General features: G+C 36.4%; 2 protein-coding genes across 2 annotated transcripts; both read right to left on the bottom strand.

Moving 5' to 3' along the window:
- Positions 1-432: 432 nt before the first annotated feature.
- LOC113717248 (protein NRT1/ PTR FAMILY 5.5-like) lies at positions 433-3899 on the bottom strand. The gene is made up of 5 exons (XM_027241986.2): positions 3767-3899; positions 3532-3586; positions 3229-3443; positions 1721-2388; positions 433-1460 (listed from the first exon to the last, which is right to left on the bottom strand). The coding sequence occupies exons 2-5, from the start codon at positions 3551-3553 to the stop codon at positions 584-586; spliced, it is 1782 nt and encodes a 593-aa protein (XP_027097787.1). The 5' UTR covers positions 3554-3586; positions 3767-3899; the 3' UTR covers positions 433-583.
- Positions 3900-6523: 2624 nt separating this feature from the next.
- LOC113716220 (putative late blight resistance protein homolog R1A-10) lies at positions 6524-10230 on the bottom strand. The gene is made up of 3 exons (XM_027240518.2): positions 9721-10230; positions 7251-9489; positions 6524-6902 (listed from the first exon to the last, which is right to left on the bottom strand). The coding sequence occupies exons 1-2, from the start codon at positions 10228-10230 to the stop codon at positions 7264-7266; spliced, it is 2736 nt and encodes a 911-aa protein (XP_027096319.1). The 3' UTR covers positions 6524-6902; positions 7251-7263.
- Positions 10231-16083: the final 5853 nt, after the last annotated feature.

Raw genomic sequence — 16083 nt, 5'->3', positions numbered from 1 at the left:
AATTCTAATGTCGTCCTATTATTTTGCATTTCTCTTTTTCATTGTTTTTGGGGGGGAGGGGGGGGGGTAGCAATTATTTTTTCATTTCTTTATTTTGTTGTGGACTAGTGCTTTGTCTGGTCAGCATTACGAGGGATCCTTCCTTCCAACCACAGTAGATGGTAGACAATAAATTGTTTATGTGGAAGGAAGACCATTCACTATTCTTAAAAAATTGTAATGTTGCAATACGTGACGGATGGCATCTATGGCGTATCATCATGAGATTATTGAGCCAATTAATGAAATTGTAAAAGTTGAGAAGGGAATTGAAGAATGGAGACAAAAAATGAGAAAAGAACTGGCGAGGTGAGGTTGCTCATCATGTAATTTCCTCCTTCGGTTTGATTTGATTAGTTAGGCGAATCAACTAATGCAATGAAAACAATAAAATAAAATTTCAACCACCAGCCACTCAATTCTAGTTGGTTCCCCATTTATAAATTACTGTTATAATACCGCAACACAAATTGGTAAAAATAGCATCGGTGGAAACTTCATCCTCTCTATATGTAACTCTTTCTTGCTCACGAGTGTGTTCAGTTTACTCTATATTAGGAATAACACCTTCTACAGCTTCCATGGCATTACCTTCTTCGTTTCCATTCTCTTGCTCATCATTTGAAGTAGGTTCCCTGTAAGGGTACCTTAATGCTGCCACAAGAAACCAGAAGAAATTTGCAGCACTTAGGACAGCAAGGACCCGATAATAGCGATCCAAGCGACTCTTGTTTAAGGTATATTGAAACCAATTCTCTTTTCCTCTTCGTTCACTAACTCTACCAACTAAGAATACTGATAAAACACTTCCCATGATTCCCAGCCCAGATAGTCCAGGGTTGAAGTAGACGAGGTACCTTTTCATTGATGGAGGACTCTGATCACTCAAGAAAGAAGCAGCACTGTTTTCATAAAATGAGTCAAGGACAGCAAGAAGAATGTATTGTGGAAGCAGCCAAAACACAGTCATGGGAATTTTCTCATCTGGTTTGTCAAGTAATCCATGACCTCTAAGCACATGTAACCTTCGAGTTTCAACTAAGGCAGCAACTATGCAGCATAGTACTGAAAATAGTGTAGCAAATGCAATGCCAACTGGGGGTGCATACCTCTTTAGTCCTGCTCCTCCTAAGTGGCTTGCAATGAAGGTGTACATTGTTTTGGATCGTGACTTGGTTAGTTCATATAGGACCAGAAGGATGGAATTAGGAAACTTCAATTTTCCAACCTTGAAATTCATGTGGTTTCCTTGCTCCACGAAGTAGGTGCTTCCTATAGAAGTTACGACACCACAAATTATGAAGGTGATCCAAATTGGAAGCATGTTAACAATGATTTTTGTTTCTTCTACTTCTGTAACTGTGCAGACTCTCCACTTGTTTGTCACCGGTTCTTCTTTGATGGCAGCCTTGTCCAAGAACCTAAGAGAATAACAATCAATAAATTTTACAAATCAGTGCTTCATCATCTCTATGCTCTGATGGTCTCTTTACCTGGAGAACTTGAGATTAGTTTTAATTTACTTAAAGAAGTCGTAGAAGTATTTCCTACAACTGGAGATGGAGTTTCTAGTCAAAAACTTTTCGCAAGTATGAATTTTGAAGTTGTATAAATATAAATTTCTCAAACAGAAAAAAGTTTGTATGAAGAAGATCATATTAAGAGGGGATATATGCCAAACCTGAGTCCTTCAGTATGACTCAATTTTTTATCATCATGCTCGTTTTTTTCATAAAGTTTGGAACTGTCAGTTGGAAGTTTGTGAAACATTTTCAGAGTAGAGGCCACAAGAACTCTGAGTACATTTGTTACTGGACTTCCTTTCGGTTTGTTGTCATTGTATGCGCCCAACAAGAATGCCATTGTTGCTACCAAGGTACAAATTGCTGGAATTCCAAACCGAAGTGACCATGGTCTTATGTATGGAAGAGCAATTAGTCCAATAACAGGGAAAAGGATCACAAGACAAGCTCGGAATACTTTTACTTTTTCTCTGTTCACAAGAGCCAGCATTGCTTCTACTGCTTGAAATTGAAGCTGTGACAACATATCATCTTCGGCATCATCACCCTGCTTATTTGGTCCATCACTTGTAGCTCCACCTCGTTTCCTTCTACCCTGATGTCTTGGTTTCTCAAATTTAACATCAGCTTTCTTCTTTTCAAACTGATCAACAAAGAGTGCAACTAGTGATACAATGTGCCCGCTTATTCCAACAGCAATCAACGCTAAAGCTGTATAGAAAAGGGCCTTTTGCGTGTGACCAATGCATTCAGGCTTGTAGTGTTTACAGCTCCCAGTTTCCTTGGCTAGAACTGGTGGTGTTGACATAGACAAAAATCCCAAACCCTACACATGATTATAGATGAAAGAAAGTTCAAATCCAAATAGCAAAAATCTCTGTGTTTTGCTTAGGTTGCAACTAGAAATTTATTTACAGCTGATATGTTCTCTAAGTGCATTAGCCTTTAACATGAAACTATCCAATTTAGTTGAGCTCTGGGACAGAATTTGAACAAGTACTTGGTTCTAGTGATAAGATCAAGAAGTCTGCAAATTATCGCCTGTTGCTTAGACATAATATCCTGTTCTAGTGTTTGCTACCTTCCACCTAGTTCATTAATTTGTCAACAGTCATCAACAAGCTCAGTTTGTCTTCTTTACTTTAGAACTTCGATCAACGAATTCAGTAGCAAAAAGTTAATTGTCAAAGAGGCAGTTGGAGCCTTTTAAGCCTCACCTATTTAGAAACGGTCATAGACCTGTATAGTCACATCTTTACAGAATCTTTACTATCTCTAGTTAACTGAGAGAAGCAAAATATTTCCCAAGCGAGATGGAGTATACAAAATCTTTTGCAACAATTTTACTGAAATATCAATGTCATCTTTCTGTATCAAAGAGTTTTAACTTTCAACTAACGAGAAACCTCATCCTGGCATATTCTAGACCTTTTTCCACTTGGTACTTGACGTGTTTGTGCTTACAACTGTTACTCATTTCTTGCAACTCCAATAGTTTAGTAAAATCAGATGTTCAATAGCTTCATCAAATGATGACAGTTGATGCTGGAACCTGGAAATGGGGCTAGTCTCAGACAATCAAACAACTGTTTTGTCCTATCTCCTAACAATATAAATTTGCACACTGTGAAATCAAACTAAAGAAGTGTTTGACAGCAGAACTTACAATTGCATAGGATACGCTTGAGAGAAGCAGCATCCAGTAGTTACCAAGGCCACAGTCCACAATCAAGAAAAAGACGAGGGGTAAAACTTTAGCGAGGCCATTGGCTACGTTCATGATTCCAGCAGCACGAGTAAATCCCAGTTTCCAAACATTTGTCAAGTATGTTGGCATTATCCACATTACATATGCTGCCAACATATCAGCCCATAACAAAACTGCCATCAAACAAAGCAGTATGTAAACCTTTAGTAATTGGGCTAAATGATACATATGGCAGAATGATCAGAGATGTTAAATAGTTACCCACTACTCTTAGAAAAGCCATCTTTTTTTCTTGAAGCTTGTTATGCTTTGTCTTCTGCAAGAAAATAGGGTCAAAGAAAGTGCATCACTGCATTAGGACTAACAAACTGAGAAAGCTCAGAAGTGCTACATCTCAACTAGAGTCCAAAGTCTGCACTTAACTTTTAGTTATCAATATTAGCTTCTGGGCATTATTTAAGTAAACTGAGATTAGAGGTTGGAATTAGTTACTTACCTTCAGATGATGTATGTTTGTGGCTTGAGCAGGAGAGACAAGGGACAGTGAGAAGTAAGGACCCCTCCAAGAAAGATTTTTTCTCTGTGACAGGAAAAGGCAATAATTTTGCAATTCGGATTCTTTGATGGCGGATGACTTCACCGCAATTATTCCATTGCCAACTCAGATGCATAATAAATGTAGAAAAGGACTTGGGAACCACCAGTTGGTGGCCACCATTAAGCCTTTAAGTCATGGCGGTATGGGAGGCAAGTTTTGGAGCAAGGGTTCAAATTTTATCTCTCATTAATTATCACATTAAAATATGAATTTGCTTCAAAAAATTCAGATGAATGTGTAGTGCACCCGTTTGATTCGGTGATGGTTCAGTCCCCTCCGAATTATTCTTAGATTTCCTTAGGTCCACTTTCTCCCTTTAGTATAAGATAGATTAGAATATATTACAGTTGTCGTCTTCGAAAAAAAAAAAGATTTGGGGAATGGTTCTATCAATTATTCTACTTTTAACATATTGATATATTTTTTACAGATTGAGATTGTAGATTGGAACATATCTGGAGAGAAGGGAATAGGTGTGCGAATCACTTAGCTAAATTGAGAAGAAGTCTAGACTATGGCTTGACAATGTTTGGGGATCCACTGCAGACAGTTAAAGAACTCCTGGGCTAAGGCATGTGTGGAGTGGTTTTCCCTCGTTTTATCAACATGTAATGAGCCAATGGCTCTCCTTAGCACCAAAAAAAAAAAAAACATATTGATATATTTTTTACAATTGTGCAAATAATGTTCGATAAACAAGACATATATGTAACATATCAAAAAAAAAAAGAAAAAAAGAAGACCACACTTGTTATTGATTGTGTTGAGATCACAAGTTTCATATATCATCAGATTGTATTGCAGTGGAAGCATTGAGAACTTACGTTCGTACGTAAATTTAGATTTATTTCAAATGAGTCATCCAACTTGGAATTAGGACAAATTTGTTATGGCATATATACCTTACAAAGAAATTTAAAACCAAGGTTGCTCCTCCATCATGGCATCCTATAATACTTTTCTTTATGCAGCAAAGAGCCAGGGAACATTTTTAAAGCAATTGGCCCCTTTAAACTGGCCATCTTTGGTCCCACATACCTGGTAACTGACGAAAAATGGCCATTTTTTTTTTTCAATATTTTACTCTATTAGACATTGTCAGGTCAGCAATGTGAAGAGACCAAAGTTGAATCATGAATGTGAAACAGATTTAATTCACCCTTCATTATCCATCCACAGTCTCTGTCTACATGAAATCTTCAAGGAAATGGAGCATGTTTTTTTTTTTTTGGTAGAAATTAAAGAATGAAATTATCGTCTGAGGTTGCAATTTGTGCAACAAAGAAGGCAGGCTGCAGTTCCACAGGATTGCTTCTTGGAGCCTGGACAAAAGAACCAGTGCATCTTCTCTGCTAGACGGTTTACTTAGAATTTGGATTTCAACAAGTCAGTACGAGTTTTTGATGCTTCTACCTAGTTTGAGATGGTAACAACTAGGTAAAAGAAACCAAAATTTTTTTTTTTTTTTTTTTTTTGTGAAAAAAGGGATTAGCATGCTAGTTCTATAATAAAATATTGAGACAAAGCCCTAAATTCACGTTCCTACTACGGTCTTAATTCACACCCTTAACGCAGCAATGACTCGTACCATTAGTATTAACTAGAAAAATGGAATTGAGAGTGGGAAGGTGCATGAAAACTTCTTGTTAAAAATTCTTTCTCAAATGGAGGGACGTGAATTCATCTTTTGTAAACTGTGCATATTAGCCTCTCATCTTTCCCTGCTGCATTCACCTTAGTGCCAATGTTTGGAGTTTTCTCGAAATACTACTGCTTCAGAGTAGAGTAACTGTAACCATATTTCTAGATTACAAATGTGATATCTTATAACAAAAGTAAAAGAAAAATAATCAGAGGGCTTCTTTTACACAATTGCACATTGTAAAGCATTTTGTTTGAAATTAAAGAATACTTCTCGTAACATAACAGAGTACATAATATTGTTGAAAACCACAACCCAATGCACTTGCAATTCTTTTTTTTTTTGTCTTGCCCAAACTTATGGAAAAAGAACGCAAAATATGAGGAGTTCGGAGTCAAATAAGACCTTATTAATGCCTCGTTAATGAGCACTTCGGAGTCAAAAAATATGAATTCTTATTCTATAAGAATAAATATAGATTAGTGCTTCGTGTGTGCAGTTAATAAAAAATATATTTATTAAAATTATCTCTTTATAATATTTGCTTATTGGTCAAATTCTTTTGTACTAATATAGATAATTGTTTAGAAAGATGATGAAAGCTGAGCAGCACATTACAGATTTGGTGGGAGGGAGTTGAAGTTAGTGTGAAAAAGTGGATAATCTCAACAAATAATTACGGTTGATCCAAATAGCTCTCTACTTGTGGGGAGGTTTCCCCCCCCCCCCCCCCTCCCCCTAATAGATTGGGACAAATTTATCCTTATTATGAAGGGTAGATTAGAAATTTTAAAAAAGTGACATTGTGTATTTACGCGATATGATATACTGATGCATTCACAATATATTGACGCTCTCGTTTTATGTATTGTATAGAAATTAACACAAATTTTTAACACAAATTTTATTAATTGAAAAAATTTATTGTGTTTTTTCGTGATTGTGTTAATATCTACATTTGTTTTGATAGCATATTACGGTAAGCAATGGCCAATATCCAAATCACACTCAAGTAACAGGACAAGAGTTTAAGTCTTTTACACCAACAAACCGTCACACAATACACTGACTAGGCTTTACACATAAACCTTTCGCAACCCATCCCTCGATGGAACATATTCTCGGGATAGAGCTTTGCACGTACATCTTTCGAAATCCCAAAGTCCACTGCAATTGTTGTAGAAGGACGGGATCTATCCTGTGAATAGTGAATAGAGTTGCTACCTTGTCAAGTCTAGCAGGCGTCTTAACCCCAATAGAAATCCAATGGACCGATCCTTGTTGCAACAAAATCATGTTTAAAATTGAGCAAACCAACTAGTGTACTAGAAAATACTGACGACTGAAAAATATTCCAGGCAGCCTTGCAAATACTGGAAATGTTAATGATGCCTGCATGAAAACAAGACTTCCTGAGTGTCTAAGATGCATAACCTTGCTACACGAAGTCCACTAGTTAATAATCCTATTATTTACTGTATTTATTATAGGGCAGCTTTTAGTTGACGGGAAATCTTTTGCAACAGATGAATGCATATTCAAAAAGTACAAAATTATGTGGACATGCAGAGTCACTCTTGTACTTGCAATCGGAATCAAATCAAATGAATGAGCATTGTCGACTAGGATAACTGTAAGAAAGGTCTGGTTCAATTGCGAAGGACCAAATTCTAAGTTGCAAGATGATCAAGGAACGAGGGAGATAAGTAAAAATGGTGGAAGAAAAACTATTTCACTTACCTGTCATGAAAGATCACTCTTCCGGAGGGTAAACAGAGAGCTTAAATCCGCGACTTTTGGTACCAGTGTTTGGTTGCTGTGATTGCGATTCTAGTTTCACCGCCTGAATCTTCTTAGCGGAAGAAGCTGCCGCATTACTGGTGCAATATACTTCAACTGCTTGGAGGCTGGCTATTTGCGCAAGCCCATGTGGTATGGCCTCGAGCTTACTGCAGTGCATAAGAACCAGGCATCTCAGTCTTGGAAAATCGCTTGCTGAAGCATTCCAAGTTACCAAGCTAGTGCTGCCAATATTCAAAACTTGAAGGCGAAGAAAACCACCTTCTTCTGTTTGCCATCTCTCTCCCTCAAATGCGTTGTCCTTCAATTTGAGCACCTCAAGATTCTCCAACTTTCCCAGTATTGACATGTGTTTCCAATCAAGCATGGTATTTAACAAAGTCAACCTTGTTAGACTCCTTGGGAACTTGCTTTCATGAGGAAGGAAATGTAGTTTAGAGTTGAAATCAGCATTGATTAGTTTCAGATTTTCCAAGAACTCTAACTTGGAGAAACTGTCGAATAAGCTGGATTCATTGTTGCCCTGCATAAATGATGCCAATCTCCCACATATACCCAATTTCTTGAGTTTAGGAACCCTCTCAAATACATCCCTTTTGCAACTCTCTGGTGAGATTGATGAAAGGGTTTGTAGATTTGCACTTATGGAGGGTTCACCCTTGTGGATTTTTGCAAGTGGCAAAGGTAAACATGCAGAAGTGTTGGTGATTAGATGCCTTAGTTGTGGCATCTTCCATATGTCTGCCTTGATCTCAAGGGTAGGCCATGATGTTTCAAATATAACAGTTCGCAAGATTTGTAGGTTAGACATTTTCTCTGGAAGGATCTTGCATCTAGAAGAGAGAGCAATATATCTCAAGAGAACCAAGTAGACTAGCTCACCAGGAAAACGAGTAAATATGATTGGTCTAACATCTAACACTCTGAGTAATTTGAAGGCTCTAGGGATGCACGAGATATGTTCTGGAAGTAGCTTAGTCTCTTTCTTGGCAAAACTCAAAAAAGAGCGAACACGTATACCAGATAGGTTTTCAATACCATCCAAAAGATGGAAATTCATGCAAAGGCGGCAGGCATTATCCAAGGAAGTGTGCTCTGTTGAAAAGGTAGATTGATCATACCTTTCAACTTCCTGAAACAGATTTTCTTTCATCGCCTCCCTTCTGCAGAAGTCCCGCAAACTGTCATGTATACGACATGTTTTGATTCGACCACTGGATCCCCTCTGACCCACCATTACCAAATTCCTGCTCACCAGGTCGTCTAAGTAAGCCTCTGCTTTTTCCTCCAAGCTTATAGCATGATCTTTCTGTACGAATCCTTCTGCAATCCACAATTGCAACAGCTTCCAAACTGGGATGCCAATGTCTTCACGGAAGACCCCAAGATAGAGGAAACATGGCTTCAGGTGAGGAGGTAAGTGTTCGTAACTTAATCTTATTACTCCGTGGCTTTGTTCTGGATGTTTAGCAACAAAATGATCTAAATCTTCAGTAACTTTTTTCCACCAATCAGTTCTGTCTCTATAATTCAAGAGAACACCTGCAAGTATCACTATTGCTAGAGGCAATCCATCGCATTTCAGCAGGATACTTAGTTCAAGCTTCTCCAACTCTCCTGGGCAGTCACTCTTTCCAAAAACTTTCTTTCTTAGCAACTCTCTACTGTCTTCTAAATCCAAACAGCGCAAGTAATGAGGATCACAACTTGGATTAGCATGAAAGGCCACAGGTTCATTGTGACTAGTAATTAATATTCTGCTTTGCTTGTCATTGTTGGGAAAGGCAACTTTTAATTGATCCCATCCTTCTGGAGTCCAGACATCATCTAAGACAATCAAATACTTCCTTGTCTTTAACTGCCGGTGAAGTTCTTTAACTAATTTGTCATCTGACAAGTCCTTAATTTCTTCTGTGATCTTGGTAAAAGCACCTAAAATATGGAGGAACACTTCCCTTCTCTCGAATTCTTGGGAGACTTCCACAAATGCACGACTATAGAACTTGAATTCAATCGTTGGGTCATTTAAAATCTTTTTAGCTAGTGTGGTCTTTCCTAAACCATGCATGCCAATGACTGAGATAACCTCTAGTTCCTGTGATCCTTCGGTAAGAAGTTCAATTACATTTTTGGCTTCATCGTCTAGGCCAACCACATTATCTTCCTCTTCAGTGACAGCCTGCAGGTATGGACAACATTGGCACGACACCCCAAGATCATCGAAGATAATTTAGAATAGGAAATTGAGGACATGCACTTACAAGGATTAGAAGTTGGAAAATGATTACAACATGGGAAAATTTGTACCCCATTGAGTAGGTGAATTTCTAATGGTGCGTCTTCGAAGTAAAATAGTATACCAATGCCTTGTAAAAAAAATTTAAAAAGGGAAGTAATAGCCCATCCTTACCTCTTCCTTCTTTGGAATCCTTTTGGAACTCTGACCAACTTGCATGGCATCAGGATCCAACGGCGTCTTGATTTGATATATCTCCTTCAACTTTCTACAAACATCCTCAATCTGTTTGGTGGCATTCAAAGCATCAGAAACATAACCACCAATATGATCGGCCGCTACACCAATTGTACGTCGACCCTTATGCTTTGATTCCAAAACAATATAAGTTTCAATTGCATCCTCGGCTTGATAAACCACGTTTCTTATCTCGTTCGCCAACTTCTCCAAGATTTGGCTGTTGCTCCGCCTCTCGTAGTACTCCTTGATGAATGCTCTCAATGTATCAGGATCACCGCAGAGTCCCTTCACGCTTTTTGAAACTCCACCAATTAATTCACTGTTGCATTGAACTGACTCCTTCAAATTTTGTAAGATGAATCCTAATACTGAGTACTGAAATGGGACGTTTGAGATCTCCATTTCTTTGCTCTCTGTAGCTCTGAAATGGACGAAATCTGGCATTTGTACTTTACACGGTTTCGGGTAGTGGCTAACTTGTTTGACAAGTCGAGGGAAGCACCTGAATTTCAAAAAACGTGGCCAGAAGGCAAACTTTTAATGAGTTAAGAATTATACAGTGTTTGAAGAGTTACGAATGCGGTAGTGACAGAGAACACCCTTCGAATAAAATAATAAAGCAGATAAGAACACCCTTCGTTCCACACACAACTAGTCCTAGCTAGAAAACGAAAAATAGAGTTAATTTCACCTCTGAGTATTGACATTTAAGGCGTTGGCTAGCGAATTTGGCAGTCAAAGCAAGACACAAGGACATAATTTGCTGCTATTATTCATTTATTTGGATCCTAGCTTGTTTGGATACCTCAATTATCCCAAATAATATTTCGCTTGCATCATAGACACATTTTCCAACCTACCTTTTTATATTTCCAACCACCTTTTTATCTCACATATATCACATCACAAAAAGTGCTACAGTAATTATTTCAAATGGGATTCCAAATAATACACTATCCAAACACTCACAACAGTTATTATTATTATTATTATTTTTTTTTTGGTAGTCTTGCAATGAAGTTTCTCTTTGTCGGCTATTTTTTAGTTTAAGTATTTCCGTTTCAAGATTTCTTAACATTCGTAAAAGCAAGTGGTCACGGAGAAGCACGCTAAGGAAATTATTCTAGGGATAGCCCAATCATATGAATTTTGTTCAGTTCATCATTCCCACAAAACTTGGGGGGCTGTTTGCCCCTAACTTCACAAAACTAGATTTTTTGCGCCCCTGCAATTTTTAGATCGTGATGAAGGTACCTTCTAATATAAAAGTTATTTTACAATTTCATTATAAAGGCTGTTAACTTGCTCCAAAGCTCCCGGGCCAACTGTGTGGCAGTGCCAAGTCAACAATGATTAGAATTTAGGGATAATTTCAGAAACCTCCCCTGAGATTCCTAACAATTTCACTGAGCTCCTTTAAGGTTTGAAAAATTACACATGCCTCCCTTATTATTTAAAATGACAATTTTACCGTTAAATATTTTAATGAAATTCCCTTATTTGGTATGCTTATATTTAGAATGAGTTTTAAAATTATTTTTTTATTATTTTTCCTTCTTATTCCTTTTTTTTTAATTTTTTGCCAATAAAATTGTAGAACTACCGCTATGTTTTTAGTTTCTATTGTAACCAAATGTCAAACTAGTAATTTTTTTGACAAGTTAATTTTATATATAATCCAATGTTTTTGTTGATCATTGTTTTCTATTTTTAGTACTAAAATTAACAATAAATCAAAAGAAATGACCCAAAATCACTACCAAATTGTGATAATCCCACCACCCAAAAAATTCATAAATTCTAAATGAATTATTTCAACATTTTTTTTCTATCTTATAAATCTAAATCCATAATAAAGTACCATCAAAAGTATCCAATTATAGTGATAAAATTATTATTATAGTTGTTTATCAAATAGTAGGTATGGACATGAAAATTTTGACACCTTTTCCTTATAATTATACTAGATAATCTTATAATTGTATAGGAAAATAAATTAAAACTCATTACACAAGGGCATTTTTGGGTATTCATTTAAAAAAATTGACCAAGTCTATATTATTTTAAGATTTTGTTACTAAAACTATTAAATCAAGGAAGGTAAATGTAATTTTTTAAATCTCAAGGGAGTTCAGTGAAATTATCAGAAACCTCAAAGGAGGTTTCTCAAATTATCCCTAGAATTTATCTAGAGTTTGGGGCCTTTAAAGTTTCACCTACAAACCGCAGGGTGCCATTAATGGCTCAAATTAGACCATATAAGTTCGATCTAGAGTGAGACGTTTATTTCTAATCTTTTTTTTAATAATTTTTTGTAATTTTAAAATGAATAATATTCAAACGGGTCTAGAGGAATCTGCAATCAATAGGATTCCCTAATCCTCCCTTTCCGAGAGGAAGAGCGTGAAATTCTTTTTCCCTTCCGTAGAAATCGAGAGATTGAAACAATTTTTGTTTATTCAAAGACAATAAGTTTCGATATTTTAGGTGTATCTGTATTTATAGAAGCTTTAATTTTTGTACTTATGTAGACTATTAATAGCATTTTATGATTGCACTTCCAAATCGCCATGTTCCTCATTCCACTTACACTAACCAACCCCTAGGAAGATTAAGAAAATTTTACAAAGAAAAAAGAAAAAGAAGGCATCCACAGAAAACAATTGACCAGAAAGACGGAAAGAGTTATACGTTTCCGGTAATTGCAATTGTTGTTCATCAAAAGATATTGCAAGGATCCATTGGTGCAATATAGGCCTCCCACAGATCCACCATACGAGCCCATAATTTTCCCGAGAAAGCTCACGGGCTAACGGGGTTTGTGTGGACATGGACCTTCAACTCGTAGTCCAACAAAAGTTAAAAATCCATTTCGCGCCCGATCTCATAACCGTTCCAAACCGTCATGTGCCAAAATTCCCAGGGATGCTACTCCTATTACCAGAAAACTTAGACCTCAAATTCCACAAATTTCTTTACCCCTTTCTCTTCTCCTTCTCCTTCTCCTTCTTCTTTTACAGTGAAATTAATTATGTTTTCCTCAGCATGTTCAAATGGTGAATTCTTCCCACCACCACCATCAGCCCCACAGCAGCCGCCAACCGCTGTATCCATGGCGCAAATTTCTTCCGGTCATGATGATGCGGACCCAAACGGGCCAAACCCAGCCCCTGCTACCATACCAATCAAAGCCTCGGGTCAAGAACAAAAGAATCTTCGAGAGGCTTTGGACCCCTGGTCCACTGGTCTATGTCATTGCTGGAGTGACCCGAATACTAGTAAGTACACATCTATTTCCTCCAGTCACCTTCATTTAGTTGGGATCTGTACAGATAACCTTTACTTTTTTGACCTTTGTTGGTGGTGTAGGTATCTTTTCAATGTGCTAGTAAATTTTCAAAAAAATAATAAATGATTTTTTTAAAAAAATTTTTGGTGGGGTAATTGCAAGATATGGGAGTATGTAACTTTATAACATAGATAATATAATAAAAAAATTTTAATTGGGATTGTTTTGTTTAATTTCAGTTGAAGAAAATAAATAATAGATGAAGAACGATGCAATAAATAAAGAGTCCCAAGCCAGCGTAGACTCGGTCTCATTTGGATTGCTATTTTCTAAATTTTCTATTAAAAAACATGCTGTAGCAATTTGACTTATATGATATCAAAAGCTATTTGAAAAATATATTTACGAAAACGTTGTGGGTTCTGATACATGTAACATGCTAATCATTAGATTGGGGAAAGACGGTCCCAAACTTAGAACTTCACATTTGTAGTTTACTCTGGATCCTATTTAATAGTTTCTATACTAGCTTGTAGACATATTTATATAAGAACCAAAGAGATTAGAGAAAAGAAGTTTATGCATGGAGCAAATCTACATTTCCTCTTAAAAAAACAAAAATAATATCTAGATTAAGTAATTAGCACATGCTGTTGTGTAGTTTTTCTTAGTATTACCGATCAATATTCCAATATATAAATTTCATCAATTCACAGGTTGCCTAACGTGTTGGTGTCCATGTATCACGTTTGGACGGATTGCGGACATCCTCGATAGAGGATCAACTTGTAAGCTGCCAAGAATAACAAATTTTATATGGCAAAATCGATTAATTCCCAATCATTTTGCTTCTTTTTGGGTAACGATAATAACCGGGGCAGACTGCCAAGTAATCAGCTTTGATATTGTGTCATATATTGCAGCATGTGGTGTTAGCGGAGGACTGTACATGTTGATCTTGTTCATGACGGGTTGTCCATGTTTATACTCATGTTTTTATCGATCAAAATTAAGGGGACAATACTTTTTGGAAGAGAAACCATGCTGTGATTGCTGCGTCCATTGTTGTTATGAGCCGTGTGCTCTATGCCAAGAGTATAGAGAACTCAAGAACCTCGGATTCGATATGTCCATAGGTGGTGACTTATTAAAATGATTTGCATGGCCATTGTATTAACATTGCATTGCATGCATATATACGTGATATCGTGATATATATATTGTTGCATTTTGTCAAGGATTTTTACCAGTACATATATAAGATGGTTTGGCTTGGATAGGGTGGCATGGGAACATGGAGAGGAAGAAAAGATGTGCTTCTCTACCTCCTTCAATGACAGTTGACATGAAGCGCTAGAGGCCGGGTGAAGTTTCTTGCTTACACTAGGTAGGTATATGCCTGCATGTACTTGTTTTAGTGCTTAAACTATTTAAGATATCCACCGACAACAGAATTTGTCCATTAATCTTGTCATGTATTATTTCGATTTTTTCTGTCTAAATAGTTTGTATTTGTAGCATGGTTGTGGTAAAATGTATTTTAAATAACGTAAAAAAAAAAATGTATTTTGTATATCTTAAGGAAGTGATGGGTATGATTTTTCAGATATTTTTGCCCTGCATCTTAAAAAAAAATAATGAAAAACAGAAAATGCTTTGGTTCTACATGAAACTTGGTTCTTGCATTTAACAAGGCTGAAAGGGATTGATATCATTCTATTCCTTGTCGATCAAATCACAAGCTTAAGATAATTAGAAACTAGATGCCCAAAAGAATTATGTCCTGCAAACGAATGGAATCGATCGACTTCAAACGTGAAGGCCATGTGATTTGGTTCAATTTTGATTGATTCAGTAACAACTTGGAAAAAGACCCTTATTCAGAGTTTAATCTATTTCACATCAAAAAGAATTTTTTTTTTTGAAAAAAAAACATTGAATTCATTTATTTTCCGAAGACTAGTTATGTTGCCTCTAAATATCTTAAAAGTACGTACTACAATATTCTCATTCACTTGCACCAACCATAAACCAAAGTTGTAAGTTAGAAAAAATGATCAAATCTAAGCCATCTCAAACCAAGAAATCCGCCGACTTTGACAAGGAACAAATAAGGCATGGTTGAGGGTAAAGCATATAAGACTAATTCAAGCTCTGCTTACTGATCAGTACTAGCATGAACATACGTTCTATTTCAAAACTTATCTAATATATTACTGTGAATCTTGTCTGACAAATATATATATACATATATATATATATATATATATGTGTGTGTGTGTGTGTGTGTGCATGGCGTAACATTTTGATAGTGTCAAACTGTTTTATTGTGGAGAATCATCGAGGACAAATTGATGACCTGAAACCATCGCCTGGATTTTGACAAAATCCAACCACAGGATTAAGTTGACCAATCTATAATTCCTGAACACATATGCTGCATGCCTTTAGCTGCCTACTTTTGACCAGAGATCAAAGATCACGATCAGACGTCTGATTTACAAATATCCAACGATTCCTCCCTTCTATCTGATTAAACTGTTCATTCCTGTACGCTTCCAGTACAGAAGTACTTATCCGAAATGGCGAACAATGGTGGTCAAAAAGATAGAAGATGCGTAAAGAATAAAGGTGGTTGGCCAGTTGCATATACTTTGATGATTTTATTCTCAGCTGCATATATTTTGCTCTTTATCTTCTTGATCCTCTTTAGCATCATGTCATCATCGATCCTACCTTTTGAAATTTCCTGCTTGCTTCTTGATGCAATGAGGGAGTTTGAATTGGCTAGTATCTGTAAGTATGATTTTGATTTTATAATTATAAATATATTTTTTAAAATCTTTTTAATCACCTTCCATCTCACATATATTGTTACATCACAAAATTTCTGACTGTATTATTCTGATTTCTCTCTTTTCAACGAAAGTATACCATGTAATAATTTTATTGCAATTTCCAAGAATTTGAAATTAATGTACATATTCAGTATCAAAGAGCAGCTGTGC

Source organism: Coffea arabica, chromosome 11c (assembly GCF_036785885.1).
Source record: "Coffea arabica cultivar ET-39 chromosome 11c, Coffea Arabica ET-39 HiFi, whole genome shotgun sequence".
Taxonomy (NCBI): Eukaryota; Viridiplantae; Streptophyta; class Magnoliopsida; order Gentianales; family Rubiaceae; genus Coffea; species Coffea arabica.
This window is presented reverse-complemented; position numbering and strand designations above follow the sequence as displayed.